General features: G+C 39.1%; 2 protein-coding genes across 2 annotated transcripts in view; one reads left to right on the top strand and one right to left on the bottom strand.

The window, feature by feature from the left end:
- Positions 1 to 1,495: 1,495 nt before the first annotated feature.
- UBE2B (ubiquitin conjugating enzyme E2 B) lies at positions 1,496 to 15,841 on the bottom strand. Its single transcript, XM_081231424.1, has 6 exons — positions 15,678 to 15,841; positions 13,525 to 13,605; positions 11,523 to 11,548; positions 7,723 to 7,812; positions 4,313 to 4,401; positions 1,496 to 3,049 (listed from the first exon to the last, which is right to left on the bottom strand). The coding sequence occupies exons 1-6, from the start codon at positions 15,719 to 15,721 to the stop codon at positions 2,921 to 2,923; spliced, it is 459 nt and encodes a 152-aa protein (XP_081087550.1). The 5' UTR covers positions 15,722 to 15,841; the 3' UTR covers positions 1,496 to 2,920.
- Positions 15,842 to 19,108: 3,267 nt separating this feature from the next.
- The window catches only part of CDKL3 (cyclin dependent kinase like 3), a 117,461-nt gene continuing 116,097 nt past the window's right edge, over positions 19,109 to 20,472 (top strand). The window contains 3 exon segments of the mRNA XM_081231784.1: positions 19,109 to 19,479; positions 19,931 to 19,996; positions 19,998 to 20,114. Of these exon segments, the coding sequence (XP_081087910.1) occupies positions 19,949 to 19,996; positions 19,998 to 20,114 (165 nt within the window). The 5' untranslated portion in view covers positions 19,109 to 19,479; positions 19,931 to 19,948.

The raw sequence follows: 20,472 nt of genomic DNA, 5'->3' as shown, positions 1-20,472 counted from the left end.
CTCTCCACTACCTTCCACCTACATGAGGAAGAATTTTTAGATCAGTTTCAGAAGTTATTCATATTCATGGAACTTTTAAATTTTGGGGTGTGTGTGTGTCTGTACAGACTCAAGGATATTTCTAGGAAGGGGAAAAAAACTGGGCTGTAAGTCAAGAGTGCTTTCTATCAGAGATCAGTGTTCCTATATCCAGACTTTACTTGTTTACATTACAAAAAAAAAAAGTGGAAAATGGTGAAAACCTCTTCACTGGATAGACACAAGTCTATCAACTCAATCAACATGATATTTTCACAAATTGGGATGAATATTTAAGTTCAGTAGAGTTTTAAAACTAAACTCAATCCCTTAACATCTCTTAAGGGATAGTATAGTTATTGGTTAAAAGACCAGACTGCCTGGGTTCAAATCCCAGCTCTATCACATACTGGCTGGTTGACCTTGAGAAGGTTACTTGATCTGTACCTAGTTTCCTTATCTGTAATATGGTAGTACCCATCTCATAAGATTACTCTGAGTTTGAAATGTGATCATGTTAAAGTGCTTAGAATAGTGCCTTGCACAGAAAGTTACGTGAGAAGTACTGTTACAGAGGAATTGCACATCACAAATGCACTTAATCTTTAACATGAATCCAAATTTGTACCAAAATAAATTAGTTTTAGCCTCTGGTCATACCATACATTTATAAAATTTATGTAGTAAATTTTAAACATTCTTTGCATGACATGACTTTGTAAATTGAAGTACATCTGGTATTCATCCAAAGAAATAGGAATCTGTTCCAAGGCTGAAGAAAAAAATTGTGAAAGTAATTGAGAGATGGAACATTCCCTAAGAATTTTCTCCAGTAGGAATGGGGGCTAGATGAGTTTTATGCATGTGTTGAATTTAGGAGTTAGAGCTCATTAACTCCCTGCGAAGTAAGATGTAACTTCCTTATAGTTATCTATCAATACTTGAAATATTTCCGTTTTAAATAGGGAAAACAGGTTAAGGATAAAAATAGATTTTGAAGTAGTATCCAAATAACATTTAATGAAATAAGAGGGGAGACTATCATAGCTACTGTATATTTAATCTAAGAGACAGTCACTGGAGTACATGTCTAAAGAAACTGTTTTAGAGCTGAATATAGAAGTATCACACATTTGATATGACCAAAAAGTACCTTTAAATAAAGCATCTTTTTTGCGGGGGGGGCATAATTCCAGTGAGTTAACTCTCAATTGTATCAAAAGTTCCCTAAGATCATACACTTACCCCCAAATTTCCCAAGTATTAACTTTAAAAGGGAAACACCAGCACTTATCCTTTCTAAAATTTGCTTAATAAATAGAACCTATAGATATTGCCATCCTACAGTCTTCCAGTAGAGAAATCAGTCTTTCAATAGAAAAGAAGCTGTTAGCTTACTAAGCTAGTATGAATGTGCAAGAAACTCTTGGGGTTAATGAAACAGCTCTTTTAACTGCTAGAAAGACTACACAGGTGGTTCAACAGAATTTACTTGTACATTTTCCATTTTGTATACTATGTGAAGGCATAGAATAGCTTTGTATTAGCTTTCTTCAATACTGTGTTTTGTTTATCCAGTAAACTAAAATGCAGTACAACTTTTATACAACTTAGGAGATTAAAAAAAAAAAAATCTCCACAAGAGAAATCAACTCAGCAGGCCCTGGTGTTAAAACATTTTTCCAGAATAAAAAGATAGGCAGGGGCTTCCCTGGTGGCGCAGTGGTTGAGAGTCCGCCTGCAGATGCAGGGGACACGGGTTCATGCCCCGCTCCGGCAAGATCCCACGTGCCACGGAGTGGCTGGGCCCGTGAGCCATGGCCGCTGGGCCTGCGTGTCCAGAGCCTGTGCTCCGCAATGGGAGAGGCCACAACAGTGAGAGGCCCGCGTACCGCAAAAAAAAAAAAAAAAAAAAAAAAAAGATAGGCAATTGCATTAAAGGCAGTTTTCAAATATTTAAATTACACCAAGATTCCTTCCAAATATCTGCCTTGTTCAAACCAATGCAACAAGTTCTTATTTATTGTTAATAGTGGGGCATGGGTTTTTGGTAAATGTTGATGGTTTACTTTTTTCATTATCAAAAATCTTTTAAAGTGCTATCAAGCAGCAAAATAAGTTGCATCAGCTCTCTGCTCATGGTAGAGGTGCCAGTTCCTCGTGGTGGAGTTGCAAGTTGTGAAATCCCAAAAGGTAGAGTTTAACAGTAAGTAGTGCATGAAGAAACAGTAACAAGTGGCCTAAATACAGAGTTGGACAGAATCAAACCAGTTATGTATATAATTGCTCAACTGAAACTAATATAGGTACATTCAAAATAAAGTTTGAGATTATAATTGGTGTTTAGAATCAAATTTGAAGAATTTCTTGATAAAATATAAATCTGTTCTTTTGAAATTAGAAATGAAACTATCAGCTGATGGAGAGCTAGAGACTTATTAACCCCTCCTACTCAGATAAGGAAATAAGTGACAAAGTCTCTTGCACTGAAGTTATGTATTTTAACAGCTTTACATGTAATATTCATATATAAAAAACTTTAAGTGCTTTTCTCCAATTTAAAAATCTAAAGAATTCAAAAATAAGGCATTCAATATTTGAAAAAAGTACAGATTTACAAAATGTGTATATTCTGTCATGAAAACTCCACACCAACATTATACACTTGGAAAAAAATACAAACAGGATATATTACAAATTTATGTAAGCAATAACTTAGTTCACACCATGCAATAAAAAGTACATTAATCAAGATACACAAGCTTTTGTAGGTTCTAAACCAAAGGACTTTTTTTTTCTGCAGAATCCTTAAAACCTGTGGCACTTAAAATTTGTTAGCCTTTCTACTGAGAGGTAAATTATACACAACAATGATGAAAAAGATTAACAGACCAGTTGTCTATTATGAATCATTCCAGCTTTGTTCAACAATGGCCGAAACTCTTTTCTCATATTCTCGTTTGTTTTCCTGATAAAGCTGTGCTGCCTGGCTATTGGCTGGACTATTTGGATTTGGTTCATCCAGCAGAGACTAGAAGGAAAGACAGAGATAAAACATATTTGTAGAGTTATTCTTTATATTAACATGAGTCCGATATGGAGCACAGAAGTTGTATAAAACAAATTATTCTATGAAGAAAGACAGAAATTAGTACGTCTTACATATTTTTAGATCTAAGTACTTTCAGAAATGGTTTGATACAGTAAGAAGCTTCCTGCTGCTAGAAAACTTAAGCTTTCAAAACAGATAGTTCTTAATTGCCTTAAGACCTCTAATCTCAAAGAAATTGGAAAAGAACAGTATTCTTCAGCATACTGAGACATTAACTAGGAAATAAACAACTTGATTTGGTTAACACACAATATCTATAAAATAGCTTAGCAACTAACATTTTCCAAAGTTAAACTCTATTACTGAGGTAAGGCTGCAAATTTCTGACAGTAAGTTGGGTAGTGTACCTTGTTTCCTTTAATCAACAAAACATATGCACCTAGCAGCAAGGGAATGAAACAGGAAAGCTGAAAACACTTTATAAGATGACCTGAATTAAAGCAGAAGTGTGACAAAAAAACTTTAAAAAGGTCATAAACCAAAAACATTACTTCTGCTCCTCTCAAATCCATATAACTAAAACATCACTCACCCCCCACCCCTCCCCCAAACTGTCATTCAAGGTCAACTCTGAAATATTCTGCCAGAGTGCTCTGGCAAATAGTTATTTACTTTCGTTTAAAATAGAATTTCTTGGATGGGGCAACATACTCAATGCTTCTCTGCACTTGGCAGTTTCTTGAGGTCCCTATGTTTTTTTCTAAACAATCACCTTTATCTCTCCCCAAGAAGACTCTTCTTTGTGGGTACGAATAATACTTGACCCGTGAGGGAATTCCCTGGTGGTCCAGTGGTTAGGATGCTGCACCTTCACTGCAGGGGGCATGGGTTCAATCCCTGGTCAGGGAACTAAGATTCCACAAGTCTTGTGGTGTGGCAAAAAAAAAAAAAAAAAAAAAAAAAAACCCAAAAAACAAACGAAACAAAACAAACACCTGACCTGTGAGAACACTTTATACTTAAATTTGATCAGAATGATTGTGTATTTGATCCAATGTGGTCAGGAATGAAAAAGCAGATCGGTTGTATAAAAATCATGAGGGTTTTGTCCAAGCTCTGCCACTGGTTACCTTAGTGTTGGGAAGGTTAGTTTGCTCACTTGGCCTTTAAATTGATCCTGAAGGAGCTAATTGTATCCCATAGAATCTTGAAAAGTTAAGATGCATCCTAACACATGCTTACCTGAATTGATGTTAAGATAGAAGATACATCGTATGTTGGACTCCATCTATTCTGAAGGATATCTAAACATATGCTACCATCAGCATACACTGCAAAGACAACACTAAAATTGGTTACATATTAACTTTGTCATTTCTAACAATTAAAGAGAAACTTTTATCACAAACCGAATGCTTGGCTCAGTCAGAAATCTTGAACATTAGTCAATAACTAAAACTTTTTGTCTCACAGGAAAATCAAGTCTCAAACTAAGGACTCTTTATGCGCCTTTTGATCAGGAGGCTGAGTGAGAGTTAAATTTTTTCATCACATACCATATAGCAAATCTGTTTAAATTCCACATTTCCAAATATTCCTAAATAAGGTTCTTGGGGGGATAAAAAAGCTAATTTTTTGACATAGCAATTCCACTCTAAAAGTAATAATCATGGACATGCAAAGTTTTATTTACAGGATGTTCACTATAATACTCTTTATAGAAGTGACAAACTGGAAACTACCTTTGGTCCACAGGGAGGGGACTGGCTAAATAATGGTACGTTATTAACGGTACATACCAATACTGCCGCCAGAAATGATATACATCTACCATATGTTAATTAATATAGAATGACACCACCAATATATTACATTAATAAGTTTCCAATTACTTATTTAGGATAATTCCATTTTTTATAAAGATTTATAAATATTTTCATTTGAAGTATATGCAGTCACAAAAACATTTGTAAGACTAAATGCCAAAATGTAGATATCTGTAAATAGTAGGATTATGAAGGGTATTATTTTCTTTACCTTTCCTTGTACTTTATGATTTGTTTTTCCAATAAGTATGCATTCCTTTCATAATAAAAATAAAAATAAAGTGATCACCGTTTTAAAAGTCTAACATTTGAGAGGCTTTTCCCCCCTCCTGAACTGATTATATGAGAATACAATGAACATAAATTTTTATCCAGAACTTGCCAGATTATTTATCTCTACAATAAATTTCCAGAAGCAGAATCGCTGTGTTGACAAAGGATAAATGCATTTAAATGTTACAGATACTGCCAAACTGTGGAATGCAGAACAAGCCAGACCACTCTGCATCAAACAGGAATAAGTGAGGCCTTTTTGGGGAGAGGAGGCAAATTACACTTAAGTACTGTCATTCCTCAGGGCTCTATCCTCGGTCCTCTTCCTTCTTACCCTTTACACACCCTCTGGGCAATTTTATTCATGGCCTCAATTATTACTATCTATGTGCTAGTTTCTTCCAATTGTTAGCGTTAGACCGGATTTAACACTCAGCTTTAAAGCAGCATAGTCAACCGCTTACTGTGTATCCCATAGGAACGTCAAACTTAGCAAGTCCAAAGCAAAAATCATCACCTCTGTAAAACCCATAGAACTGTAAAATGATTTTAAAGTTTTGAACTAGTAACTATTTTTGAGAAGTAATCCAAAAGTAAACTAGAAACCAAACATCCATCAACTGATGAATGAACAAAATGTAGTCTATCCATACAATGGATTATCATTCAGCAATAAAAGGAAATGAAGTACAGGTATGTGTTACAACACAGATGAACCTGAAAACTGTGTCAGCTGAAAGAAATCAATCACAAAGGACCACATACATTAAATGATTCCATTTATATGAAATGTCCGGAATAAGCAAACCTGAAGAGTGAAAATACATCAGTGGTTGCCTATGGCTGGGAGGCAGGGGGGGATGGGGATGGGGAGTGACTGCTAATAGGCATGGGATTTTTTGGGGAGGGTGATAAAAATGTTCTAAAATTGATAATGGTGATGGTTGCACAACTCAGTGAAGATACTAAAAACCACTGAATTGTACAACTTAAATGGGTGAGTAGCACAGTATGTGAATCTTTTAATAAAGATGTTTAAAAAAAAGCAAACTAGGAAGTTAACTAAATAAGGTACTGATAGTGGAAAAAAGGGAAACCATGTTATTAATATGAAGGAATAAAAGAAAAATCAAATACACTGTTTCCTTATAAATTTGTTAAGGCTGAAAATCTTAAACCTATACACATATACTCCTTGCACATTCCACAGTCTTTTCTACCTTGATTTACAGAGCTCCCTTACTACAGTTTGGGTCGATTCACTAACAAGTCTAAGCTAGTAAAGCTACAGTAGAATAAATCATAATAAGTGACTTGAAAATTTCCTCAGAATAGAAACAGAAAATAAAATTAAAGCTGCCTGGCCTCTGGGTGGGGGAAGACCTTGAAAGAAAAAGCAACTTCACAGCAATAAAGCACAAAGGCTAAATCTATGATCTAATCTATTATTGGGAAGTCACCTTGATTCCAGACACACAAACACACCTCTCTCCTATGAGTATGGAGATCCCTATCTGCCTGCAGTTTTCTCACGTAGTCTGTAGTTCTAGACTAGACGCACAATCAAGAGGACCTCTGAAAATGTTCCTCCTGAAAGTAAATTAACTAATGGGGAAAACTACATTTAAATGTGCAAATGATATAAAAAGGAAAGAGAACTTAAATATTCTGGAAAATAAGTCTTTCATATAGTAATTTATAATCCAGGAATACAAATTTATTAGAAGTAAAGAGCAATAAGTCAGGAAGAGCAAATTTAATTACAAAAGAGTCACTTAGCAATCATTTATGGAAACTAGTAATAAACTGCTAAAAGTAAAGACAGTAACAAGGGAGGAAAACTGTATTTTTAACAAACCCTTAAAAACATACAAACCTTTGACCTAGTAATCCTACTTCTAAAAACTTATTCATGGGTATTTGAGAAGATTTATTTTCAAGAAAAATGTGCTGTTTAAAACTGTAAACAATTAGAAATTACCAACTGGACAATGATTAAATAAATAATGATAAGCTCATATAACAGAACATTTTGCAGCCATTAAGAATGATACAGGGAATTCCCTGGTGGTCCAGGGGTTAGGACTCCGCGCTCTCCCTGCTGGGGGCCCGGGTTCGATCCCTCGTCGGGGAACTAAGACCCCAAAAGCCGCATGGCGCGGCCAAAGGAGGAGGAAAAAAAGATACAAAAGAGTATCTAATAAGTGAAAATGTTCCTGTTATATATAAATTACTTAACTTTACATACAACATGATCTTAATTTTGTACATTTACCTGCAAGCTAAATTTTAAGCTATAAATTCTTTTTAGTATCTTTCACATTTTGATAAATAAATAGATATTACTTTAAAATCAGACGTTATTAAAACAAAACTTTACCTCAAATCTGGAACCTTGATAAGATTCCAGACTACAAAAGTATGGTTAATATTGACATAGAAGCAACATCTAGAAGTGGGCCCTAATAACAAGAAGTATGGGCAAGACCTAAAAGGGTGAAACAACTCTTTTTTCCTCCTATCATTTTCAAAGGCTAATAAATTGCTACTTACCATTTGGATGAAACATTTTGGATAAAAACCTAACAGTTGGCGGTTTATTTGGATATTCTTCAGAAAATTCTATTACTAGTTTAAAAGTACCTAGATAGAAAACAAACCAAAATAATTACAGTAAAGACAAGCATAACTTTTCTCTCTTCATCAATGAAATCCCAAGCCCGTGCTGGCTTTTGCACGACCACACAAAAATTAATGTCAATTTTGGTTTAGCACATAAAACATACTAAATATACTATTTATGTACTGATAACATACAGCATTGGCAAGCACTTGGGGGGTACAGCACTTACATGTGCTACTGGTGGGAACATTAACTGTCATATTATTGGAAAGCAATTTTGCCCTAGCTACCAAAATTTTAAATGCACGTTTGAGGAACTACAAATAATTTATTGTAACTTAGAAGGGGGTGCCAAATGATTTTGAGATGGGCTCACCACCACATGACAAAGGACTCAGATTGGCGGCATGGCCACTAATGTGAAAAGTCTGCTCTGTCCCTATCACTTAAGTATGCCAAGAATCAGTTAAGCATTAGTGTAACTGCCTATTGTTGGTTATAGACCAATACAGTACATTTTGGTCAGTCTAAATCATTATCTTATGGTCAAAAGAGACAGGCATTTAAAAAAAATTATGCATTTATAATAAAGTCAATCTGTTCAGAGTGTACAAAGAAGAGCTCTTAACTCAAATTCCAAATCTATTTAGCAGAAACAACCACCGTTACTAGTTTCGTGTTTGTCTTTCTAGCCTCCTTTTGCATTTATTCACTACCCAGAGTCCTTTTATTTTGAGGAAATCTACCTGAAGGTTGGATAGGTGCTCGAACCACAACACCTTGGGCATAGTAAGTTGAGGCTTATTCCTAATGAAGTCAATAAAAGTTTAAAACCATTCCAGATGTCTCCACAAGCTTCTTTCCTTATTTTATCAATGCAGTTTAAAAAAACAGAACAAAAACCCTTTCTCACCCTAAATTCTAAACTCATGACTCCAGTATCAGAGGCATGTGTTCAGTAAAATATTTAATATTTTATTTTCATTAGTCATATATTCAGTATGTAACCTCTACCTCTTTACATTTTTTGTTTGGAAATTTGGGATTAGGGAGGCCAAAGATACAAACAAAATCAAAGATGATATTTAATTCACATTTTGATATATTAATAGAGATTCTATGAAATGTACAGTTCATTAGCAAAGATAGCCTTATACCTAATTATATAGTTTTACAGTTTTAATTTTAATTATAAAAATGTACAACGTAAACACTTCAGACAAACACAAATATGAAACAGCTTTTTTTAACCTTTTTAAATTCACATTATGGGGTCTGAGGACCCCTTTATAGTCTTACTCCCAACCACGCCAAGCTTCCAAAGTGAAGTCACTGAATGTGAAGTTGGGAAGAGATACATGCAACAGCATACCATTTTATGGTATTTCCACCAAAAATTGAAAATAATTTAAAAATATGGGCTCTTTAATAACCAACTTGCAAAAATTCCCCAAAATTTTTAAACAATCTATTCTCACAATCGGTATAAGCTGCCTCCAGCACATTACAGGCTCTAACTATCTATATTTATTAGATACTATAACTCAAGGAAAACTTAATATATTTATTAACAACTGTAAACTCATTACACATTAACCTAAGTAACATTTAATGAAAATAACTATATGTCCCCCAACCAAGTTAGTGAGAAGTGTAACACTGTTTTACATATTTGCAAATCTCTTAAATGATTAGCTTAATAGAAGACAGCTGCATTCTCTTAGCTGCTTCTGCGTTCAATCTGTTGCAACGTGCTGTTTTGGTTGAGGTACATGAAGAAAATCAGGCCTCACACAAATATGTAAATGAAAAGGAAAGAATATTTTCATAGCCTTTTCAGATAATTGTAGATATTCTTTGATATTACACCAAAGAAATGGTACGTTTTTAAAGGTTAGCTGCAATGTAAAATCTGAAACCACATAAACTTTCTGCATCAGTTACATTAACAACTGTTGCATATTGCATATATCTTTTATCCATCCATCATTTTCTAATACATTGGCCATTTGGAAAATATTGGTTCACTGAGTTATCCAAATCTTCTAAATGTTGCCATATTTCATTATATATACACTCCATCAAAAAAAAAAATCACAACAGGTAATACCACCTACTGATCTCATGAGAGAAGTCTTAAAAGTATTGGGAAGCTGTCATTTTATCAGCAGCTACAAATACTGTCAGTCACTTTGCTTGACCTAACAGCTCATTTTGGTAACTTTTAATATGTCAACCAAATACATACTCGAATCTAAATAACCGGAGTTTGTCTGCAGTCATTCCTTCAAGTAAAAAATGTTCCATGAAAAAAGCAGTAATTGAAGTTGCAGCTCAAACGACTGCAGAACTGCTTTCCCTCTAGACGACCATCATAGTTTGGTATGCAAGAGAAGTGTTTCATGCATACTTCCAACTTCATCACGCAGAATATTAAAAAGATTCATACTCAACCGTCAGAATTTAGTAATATTAATCAATTCCCACTTTTTCATCAAGACATTTTAAACTGAAACTGGCATCTTTTAAAATGCAAAAAATACAATGACTCCCAGAAGTTTGGTGCCACTGTCTTGATATATGCCAAGGTGCTAAACTGCTTAAGGCCAGTTTCAACCACTAACGCTTTTGTACCCTCAGAGCTAATGTTAATACAATGAAAAAGGCAAATGTGTCACTACTGGTATGAAGAGTTTTGACCCCATGGAACCCCTGGAAGGGTCACAGGGAACTTAAGGGGTTTATGGACCACCCTTAAGAATCCTCTGGAATAAAGTAAAAAGCTGAACTCCTTGAGTACCTCCCTTCAACTCCTTACCCCCCATCTAGAGGTAACCACTGGTAACAGTATGGTATATAACCCCCTTTAACCACACACACTTGCATGTATATATTTAGTAAAAATGTGGTACTACAACATACATTCTGCAACTTTTTTGTCTCCTCAGATATACGTCCAGATCTACCTTATTCTTTAACAGGTACATAATATTCTAGAGTCTAGATATATCATAATTTGCTTAACCATTTCCCCTATTGAACATTCAGGTTATCTCCTTAAAAATACTTCTGCAATCATTATTTGTACAAATATCCTCAATGGGTTAATTCTGAAGCCATTGTGATAACTAAGACAAACCTGTTTAACAATTTTTAAAAATTCATGCTATAATTAGGGAAACTAAGTATCTGGTTAAAATCAATTTGAGAAGTTCAACTATAATACATATTAGAAGGAGTTTTCCATTTTCCTGGCTCTTGGTGAAGAGCAAAATGCAGCAAAAGATCCTGCAGAATGGTAACTATTTACGGGTGTCAAATGCTAGCTGTTACGTGAAGCTACTGGTCGCTGTGTATGATTAAGAACAATGTCAGCTCAGCACCTGATCAATATACATAAAGTTAAAAAAGCATGATTACCCTCCTGATGTTTACCTCAGGGACACTTTTAGCATGCTACAAGGTCATTTAAACTATTCTCAACATAGACCCCACCATCTAAGCTAGGCTTAGAGTTCTACAGCCAATATCAAAGTAACAGAGGGAACTAGTAATGAAGGTGATCAAGCTGATTTGAGAAGAAAGTCCTTTGTAAACTATAAATTCTCAGTAGCATTATTTAGTTACAATTTGACCTATTAACAATAGAAACTAGTTAACTAGATATGTTGGTGTTACAATTCCCTACTTAAAAGAAGCCTCTTAATAGAAAACATTGAGAATGACTTACCATCTTCAAAGGGTGTCCCTTCTGGTCTGAAAACAAGAAGATTTCTGATTAAAAGAAGTTTTTCATTCTGCTTTTTCCTGATTTTCACAAGTGGAAAGAATAAACTCAGGGAAAGAGGGGCTCATTCTGGTAATTTGTGGAGTATTTAAGTTATTGTTAATTTAGTATCACCTCAGCCCTGGATTTTTATTGATGTAGACATAAAGGGTAACTTTAATTTTCAAAGTTTTCCTTTTAGGGTGGCTTTGCAAAAAACAAAACCAAAAAAAAACTTGTCATAATTTTAGCACAAAAAGAATTCAGTTCATAAATACCAACCCTTTTGTAAGTATCTGTATTCTTAAGAGGAAAAGTCTTACTTTCAATGTATATCAGTAAGATGGAAATCAATACCCTTTAGTTTAAGATAATTATGACACCACGGACTTCCCTGGTGACGCAGTGGTTAAGAATCTGCCTGCCAATGCAGGGAACAAGGGTTCGAGCCCTGGTCCAGGAAGATCCCAACATGCCACGGAGCAACTAAGCCTGTGCGCCACAACTACTGAAGCCTGAGCACCTAGAGCATGTGCTCTGAAACGAGAAGCCTCCGCACGAGAAGCCTGCGTACTGCAACGAGTAGCCCTCATTCGCTGCAACTAGAGAAAGCCCATGCGCAGCAATGCAACCAAAAATAAATAAATAAATTTATATTAAAAAAAGATAATTATGACACCAAAGTGTCCTGCTTTTCAAAAGAGCAACAGTTCTTGTTCAAATCGACTGGATTTATCTGATGTCACCAAGAAAGCCAGTTTCTTTTGCCCAAATCTTTTCCTTGCTACCACATTCCAACTTCATCTTTCTTAAGCAGCAACATGAAGTTTAATTACCACTTGCAAGGCACATTCAGGATCTCAAAGAAGCATGCTGGGCTTCCCTGGTGGCGCAGTGGTTGAGGGTCCGCCTGCCGATGCAGGGGACACGGGTTCGTGCCCCGGTCTGGGAAGATCCCACATGCCGCGGAGCAGCTGGGCCCGTGAGCCATGGCTGTTGAGCCTGTGCGTCCGGAGCCTGTGCTCCGCAACGGGAGAGGCCACAACAGTGAGAGGCCCATGTAACGCAAAAAAAAAAAAAAAAAAAAAGAAGCATGCTAACAGCCTGAATTAGAAAGGTGAACTACACTCATTTTTCCACTGGTCTTTAACGTAGACTCGCATAACTGATTCAATAGCAATCCATAATTCTGTTTACAAAAGTATTCCTTTAGAGTTTTAGTGCAAAACCCTAGTTTAAAAAGAGTGAAAGAAAATAAAATCCAGTTCTAGAAAACTAAATAAAAACCATAAGGAAATTTTAAATTAAAAAGCATATATAGGGCTTCCGTGGTGGCACAGTGGTTGAGAGTCCACCTGCCGATGCAGGGGACACGGGTTCGTGCCCCGGTCCGGGAGGATCCCACATGCCGCGGAGCGGCTGGGCCCGTGAGCCATGGCCGCTGAGCCTGCGCGTCCGGAGCCTGTGCTCCACAGCGGGAGAGGCCGCAACAGTGAGAGGCCCGCGTGCCGCAAGAAAAAAAAAAAAAAAAAAAAAGCATATATAAAATATATACTATCTGTAAAAGGTAAGAATGCATCTCAAAAGGCTCCATTCAGTTATTTCACACTGAGGTGTGAAACATTTTTCATTTACATCCTTACCATGGTGGAAGTTCTAGTATTTTTGGTTCCTAGCCTTTTCACAGTTCTAGTAAAATGCAAGCGTAAGAATTTGCTTGGCACATCTTCCACAAAATAATTTATCTTTCTCCTTTAGTCTCAAATGATATTTTTATCAAGTAAAGCCCAAAGTGATCATAAAATCATAAATTTTATGTAACTGCCGAAACTCTTCTCAGAATTTTTTTTTACCTTTGCAGTTTTTGTAAGATCCCTGATCCCTCAGCTCCCTTTCCTAGTTGTTATACATTCACTTTTCCTAAAAGAATCACCACACCTACCATTTGTCATTTCTTTCAACTCACCCAAATATAACTGCATTCCACTGCATGATGTTGTTTTCAGATGGTGCGCCACTGACACCCACAGGTGGGTCCTCTTGCAATCTAGAAATCCAGAGTAGAAATTTTAAAAGTTGAACATTAAGGCCACTAAAAACGCCAAACAGAACACCTATGGACTGTACACCATCTACTTTGAGAAACAAAGTAAATCAATGTCCTTGTTCTTGTGCTGAGCTCGAATAAACCACGACTTAAAAGTGCTTTGGAGTCATCCCTCTTCAAATATCACCAAAGTTAAGATATCTGTTCAAGAACTGCCTTCAACAGTAACAACAAAGTAAAAACCTCAAGTGAAAAAACGATTTTACTGTTGTGAACATGCAAAGCCTTCGTGAGTCCTAACCACAGCTACTTGTGCAACATGGCCACCAAATATTCCTCCCCCCAAAACCAAAACAAAAAAAACCCCACCTCAGTGTAAACACTAAATGACTGAAAACACACGTATATCCAATTTAATTAGGAAACTAGTTGTAGGCAGTAGTTACTTTATCCCATTTGCTTCAATTAGCAATAGGTTTTAAAGTAATCAAAGCTTTGGTTAGGTTTTCCCCTCAGTCCCTATTTTAAAAGCTCTGCACCAACACTAAATCTACCTCTCAGATCATGCAACTCAATACAAAGCTACCTTCCAACATTTGTCATTATCAAATTCTTGCAACCGAAGACCCTTGGAAAACTACCAAAGATGCCAAGTATACAACTCAGAATTAAGCAGTGAATTGCAGTGAGAAACCAGGGTAACAATGGCCACGAACTGGGAAGTTTTAATATTTGAATTTCACTCATGGGAGCTAATCTGAAATCTACTGGTTTCAAGCTGTAGAAAGCGAGTTCTGCACCAAAAAGAGCATCTCCTTTTAAAGACTATCATCTCAGTAAAAAATAAATGCTACATTATATATATATATAGACTGCCATGTGGTATGATACTTGATATTAGTCACCCCCTAGAATGGCTCTTTTTAGTCAACCTCAAGCAGAATAGGCCACAACGAACAGAAGCGTTAGACGATATGCTGCTTGAAGCCCGCCCACCAAAGATAAAGGCTAAGTTACGAATACACTCAATGATAAACTGGCCGAAGCCCCAAACAATGGCTTCCAAGTGCCTCATTTAAGGGTTTATAATGAAGTTGAGAGATTACTTCCTGAGCCGCCATTCTAAGTTTTTACACTAGGTATTTTGCCTCAAGCAGGGCGGGTCTCCCTAAAAAAACACTTAAAAATGCGCAGAGGAGCGTAATGCTAAGTGTTCTCGGTCATTTTTCTCCCCGTACCTCCAAGCATTCAATCAACGGGAAACAACTGTAAAAAAGTCACTTCCTCCTCTCTAACCCCAACACCTCCTAACAAAACCCTACTTTACAAAAGGAGGCCCAGGGAATATCAGGTTAGCGCCAGTCTCCAAGGCGGCATTTCCCCAGGCTTTGGAGGCTATAGATAGGGCTTTTATACACCAGGCCACAGAGCTGAGTTCCAGAAAGCACTGGCAGCTGCGGTTGCCAGCCCGAGTCCCAGCCCTCTAAGCTAGTTCTCAAGGTCCTTTCAGGAGGGCGGGGAGAGAGTCGGGTTTCGGAGGATCTGTTAACCTCCGGCCCTAGAGCATCAGACCCCACCCTCACTGCAGAAAGAATGGGAAGGGAGGGAGGGTTTGGCCCCAACCCTGGCCCTCGAAGGCGACCGCAAGGCCATCGAACAAAGCTAACTGGTGCAGCTAGCGGGGGGAAAGGTTTCTGCACGCGCTTGCTTTTAGGGCAGAGAGAGGAGGTACCGCAAGGTGCAGGGGCAGGGGATGAGGTTTGAACGCAAGGGCGAGACACCGGGCAACTGGGACAAGTGGGCAGCAGGGAATCCTAGGACAGCCCATGGCCATCTTTTTACTTTTTGAGGGGGAGGGGGTGGCGAGGAGGTATCGAAATTACTTACGTCGGACGAATGAACAGGCAAGGACAAGAGAGTGCTAACGGGGGCTAGGACTGGGCTTCCGTCCGTCCCGCTGGGCCCACAGCGGCCCTCTTAGGGTCATGAGAGGAAGATGTCCCGGATCCCCGCCCTGCAGCCCCGTAGCTTTGGGGAGGAGCCGTCATCCAGGCGAAGATGAAGGCCCTTACCGCTTGAAATCCCGCATAAGTCTCCTCCGGGCCGGGGTCGACATGCTCCCCAGCTGCCCCGCGGTCAGTCTGAAAAAAAAGAGTCCCGCGCAGCACCCCCACCCGCCGGCGCGGCGGCCGAATCACTGTGGGTCACTGCCTCAGCCGAGGTTGCACAAACAACCCTGCAATGACGTCTCCCTCCGCCGCCTTCAGATCCCTCCGCCCTCCGCCAGTACCATGGAGTGAGGGGTGGGGAGAAGGGGACGGGACGTAGGAGAGCTCGTTATGGGAGCCCTTTAGCAGGGACCCTATCCATTTTGGCTTCCTGAACTAGTCGACCAATTACTGTTCTCTGTGCTCAGGTTGGAGATTGTGATTAAGAAACACCGAAACCGAAACACCAACCCGTTTCCCCCTCTTTTACTAGTTTAGGCTCAACCGGGTGGGGAGAGAGGGATGCATCCGGGGCCAGAGATATCAGGGAAAGAAGGTAGGATGACGTAAGATCACGTGACTGCCGGCGGCGTTGTCAACAATCCACGCCTGAGGGGGAGGGGACGAAGTATCTAGAACCACGTGTCCCTATGACGCGATTAGAACGGATCACGTGAGAGCGTCGCCTGGATTCGAGTTTCTGCCAGGTCTTTGAACCGGGTAGTTAAATTTACGGGGCTGAGGGCGGGTATACACCTTTATTAGTTTTCCGTCCAGTTTGTCTAATGAACGGCAATTGATGAGGTGGTGTCGGAAGCAATAGTTTTGCTTCTTAAATCTTTAAAATAGAGCCAAAAATAATTTGGACTTAAAATGCCCCCTAGTTGGCTCAATGGCTTATCAAATCTGGTATGTGGGGAACAGTGAAGGGACCTCCGTTTTCCCCAGCTCAATGCTGAGGCCCATACTAAGTAAAATCCCCTGAAATGCTTCCTTAGGGCCGTCAAAAATCCTGCATGTGCATTGCAGTGGGTTTCCAGGGTTGGAAATGCTGGGCAGAGATAAAACAACGGTGTATAGATTATCTAATATTTGTTTACAATCCCCATAGAATTACGGAATTGTTTTTCCTTTATGGGTCTGCTCTTATTTGAGGTTTTGTGTGAGTCCATGGATTTGTCTACAATAGGGTACCGTTGTATTTGTCAGGAAATGTGGGGGTGATCGCAAGAGAGTGTATCAATAGGTGGTTGGTTGTCAGAGAAACCTAATATGATTCAGATCTGGGGCAGAGAGCATGCAAACGTGGGTGGGGGTTATGTATCTAGCCTGAGTAACTTATTTCAGGTTTTCTACACTAGCAAGTAAATGACCTGAAATGTCCCCCTCTAGGGGGCTCGGGGATGTTGACCATTGGGATTCTGACATTACTTCTAGTCATTGAGTTCCTTTCCTCTATTGCCGCCAATTTCTGTTCTTCAGGGCTTTGTTGGTCTGAACTCTGTGCTCTTTTAACCCATTCGGGCAATTCCTCAGCCCAAGGTGTTACAGGAAGATAGAATGAGGAATTTAGCGTTGCCCATACTTTCATGGAACCAGAAAGGGTTAACGTTCTCTACTTTGCTGGTACCTCCCTTTCTTCAATCCCTGAATTCTTTCTCTTGTTTTTAGTAACTGCCTTGGTAATCAAGTTAGCCAGGCCTAACTCTTGATAGACATGCATTCACAAATGTAGTTCTCTAATAAGGTGAATATTCTTATTTTTTTGCCTTCCTGCCACAGCAATCCTTATCCTCTCTATAACTAAGGATGAAGACACACTGGTAGGGTTACCTACAGTGAAATGCCAAAGAGAAACTTTTTTTAAAAATCCGTTATGTCATTTGTCTAGCAATTTATTATAATTGTTTTGGAAATCTACAGATTATGGTTTTTCCAAAATGAAGTAACGCTTTTGAGAAAATCAAGTGAGGCGATTTCATTTAAGTCCTAGAGCTTTACTGTATAAGAAAGAATCATAGGCTGTCCTGGTTACCAGGCCTGCCATAACCTATTTGTAGAAAGAATAGTTTTAAAGCTATAATTTTATACTGTAGAGACTGTAGCTTTAGATTGTGAGCTCACTGACAGCAGGTACTCTGATTCATGCTTTGTCCCTTGTCAATATTAAGCCAACAACAAATATTTAATAAATGTGCTTTACAGCAAGTCTGGGTCCACTGTAAGATTTACTATGATATTCTTTTTTTTTTAAGAATTCTATTCTTAATTAATTAATTTAGTTTTGGCTGTGTTGGGTCTTCGTTTCTGTGCGAGGGCTTTCTCTAGTTGTGGCAAGCGGGGGCCACTCTTCATCGTGGTGCGCGGGCCTCTCACTATCGCGGGCCTCTCACTATCGCGGCCTCTCTCGTTGCGGAGCACGGGCTCCAGACGCGCAGGCTCAGTAGTTGTGGCTCACGGGCCTAGTTGCTCCGCGGCATGTGGGATCTTCCCAGACCAGGGCTCAAACCCGTGTCCCCTGCATTAGCAGGCAGATTCTCAACCACTGCGCCACCAGGGAAGCCCTACTATGATATTCTTATTCATAGATGTAAAGTATTTTATAACATGGTTGAATAACTTTTCAAAAGGAAAGACAATTCTGAATATTTTGGTGGTGATAAGCAAAAAACCATGACCACCTCTCCTTCCTCCCCCACACCTCTTTCAGTATAAACCTTAGCAGCATAGAAAACACTTAGGAAGGTTTTAAAATACCTGTTCCTTTACCCTAACTCACTTAAATCAGGATCTCTGGGGATGGGACCTTTTAAAAAGCTCTGTAGGTGTGATTTTAACGTGCATGGTGGGGTGAGACCAACTGGATTAGCATTTATTGGACAGTAGTAGTGCTTTCTCTTATTTCCGAGCAGCACAGTGAGATTCGGCCTCTTACACTTAACTTCTTTTTACAGAAAAAAGAAATGAAAGCCCTAACAAAGACAGCACTCCTTGGGCGCTTCCAGTGATACTCAGTTTATTCATTGGAGGCTGGCACTCCAGCAGAACCTCATGTCTAGTTCTTAAGCAATTAGATTAAGGCCTCTTTTTTTTGCGGGGGGATGGAGCCCTCTGAATTATTTGCTTTTCAAGAGGGACTTTTAGAGTTTTGACATGTAGGAAGGGAGTTTTTTAAAAGGAGGACTACTATGAGTTCAAAAAAAAGTTTTAAGCGTATAAGGTGTTCAAGAAATGTTCTTGATTTATGAATCGTTTTATCCCTGTTTTAAGGATGAATGTCAACAACTGAGGTCGAAATCAGATCTATGGAATATTAACGTAATTAGGTAACTTAGAAAACTATATTTACACAAGACTTATTTGGAAGCCTCGTTTTACAAGAAATCTCTGCCTGGTGACACCAGGCATCCTTTTAGGATCCGGCACAAGTGGCAAGTGTTCACGGGCCTGGGGGCATCTAAGATGCAGGTCGGATAAACTTCCACGCCGGTTCCCCTTCCCGAGAGGATCCGCTGTCACTCAAGCTGCCGTCAAAATGCGACCCTCCCCCATCGCCGCTCAAAACCACCCTTGTGTAGTGGCCCCAGTTTGATCGACAGCAGCTCGTATTCCCCACTTACACCCTCAAGGAGGCTTCCAGTTAGCGCCCACCAGGAACGCTTTTCTGCTTGTTCCCTCTTTTTCCTTCCGGGTCGGGCCTGGCCGGTGTTCCGGTCTTGCGCCCTAGGCCCCGAGCGAGAGGCCCGGTGCACCGTTGCCATGGCAGTAGGCCGTTGGGAGCTGACGGGATAGGTAGGGTCGGTGTCTGGTTCCCGGCTGAGACTGCGTGGTGTCGGGCCGGCGGGACTGCAGAATGGGCTGAGGCGGCGGCGGCTGTCCGGACGAGGTCGACTGAGGGGCGAAGGGCGCGGCACTGGTCCAGGACCCTAAGACGCCTGGTTTGAGGAGCGGGTGGGACCGAGGTTTTCTTGGGCCCCAAGGCCTGACCTGTTGGCGACTGCAGCTTTGCGGGAACCTCATATTTGACGCGGGCATGTGGAGACCCCACTCATGATGAATAGGTGACATGTAGTGAGCGAATCTTAACTCTTGGTGGGAATGATCTTGACAGCAGGAAGCTCCCCAAGTTCTGGTGGGGGCCAGAGCCCCACAAGGCCCCCTTACTGCCGAACTGGCAGAGTTCCCAAAGACAAACAGAATCTGTGAAAAGATTCCTACTTTTCCTGTTTCCGTATTTTTAAGTGTGGGTTTATTGTGGAAATGCATTATCCGCCTTGAATAAATAAAGGTATAAATGTTTAACCTTCTTCCTCCCCACCCCCTTTCTTTTCATAAAGAAGAAGCTGGGCTTGAAAATGGAGATGTATGAAACCCTTGGAAAAGTGGGAGAGGGAAGTTATGGAAACAGTCATGAAGTGTAAACATAAGGATACTGGGCAGATAGTGGCCATTAAGATATTTTATGAGAAACCAGAAAAGTCTGTCAACAAAATTGCAACGAGAGAAATAAAGTTGCTAAAGGTTTGCTTCTTTTGCCTTAATTGCTCTCTGTAAGTCAAAAGGGAAGTTGTTATGGAATAAAAAATTATTTAATGAATATTTCAGTTAACATGTATTTGGACATATAATAGAAAAACAAGTGTGATAGCTTACCTTACTGTGTACATTTTGTAATTTTACAGTGATACTAGATATATGTTCTTATGTATAATGTAACAAAAGCTATGCCAAATATTGTGAAATAATTATTCAGAAATACCCAGGTATAATACTTAGTAAAAATGTCTGCTTTGTGCAGGGTTTTGTGCCAGATGCTGTGACTATAATGACGTAAAAGACAGTACCTGCTCTTCAGGACTTTTATTAATTAGACAAGAGG

Source organism: Mesoplodon bidens, assembly GCF_964165515.1.
Source record: "Mesoplodon bidens genome assembly, chromosome: 4".
NCBI lineage: Eukaryota > Metazoa > Chordata > Mammalia > Artiodactyla > Ziphiidae > Mesoplodon > Mesoplodon bidens.
The sequence above is the reverse complement of the archived record's forward strand: the minus strand, read 5'-3'. Positions and strand labels throughout refer to the sequence as shown.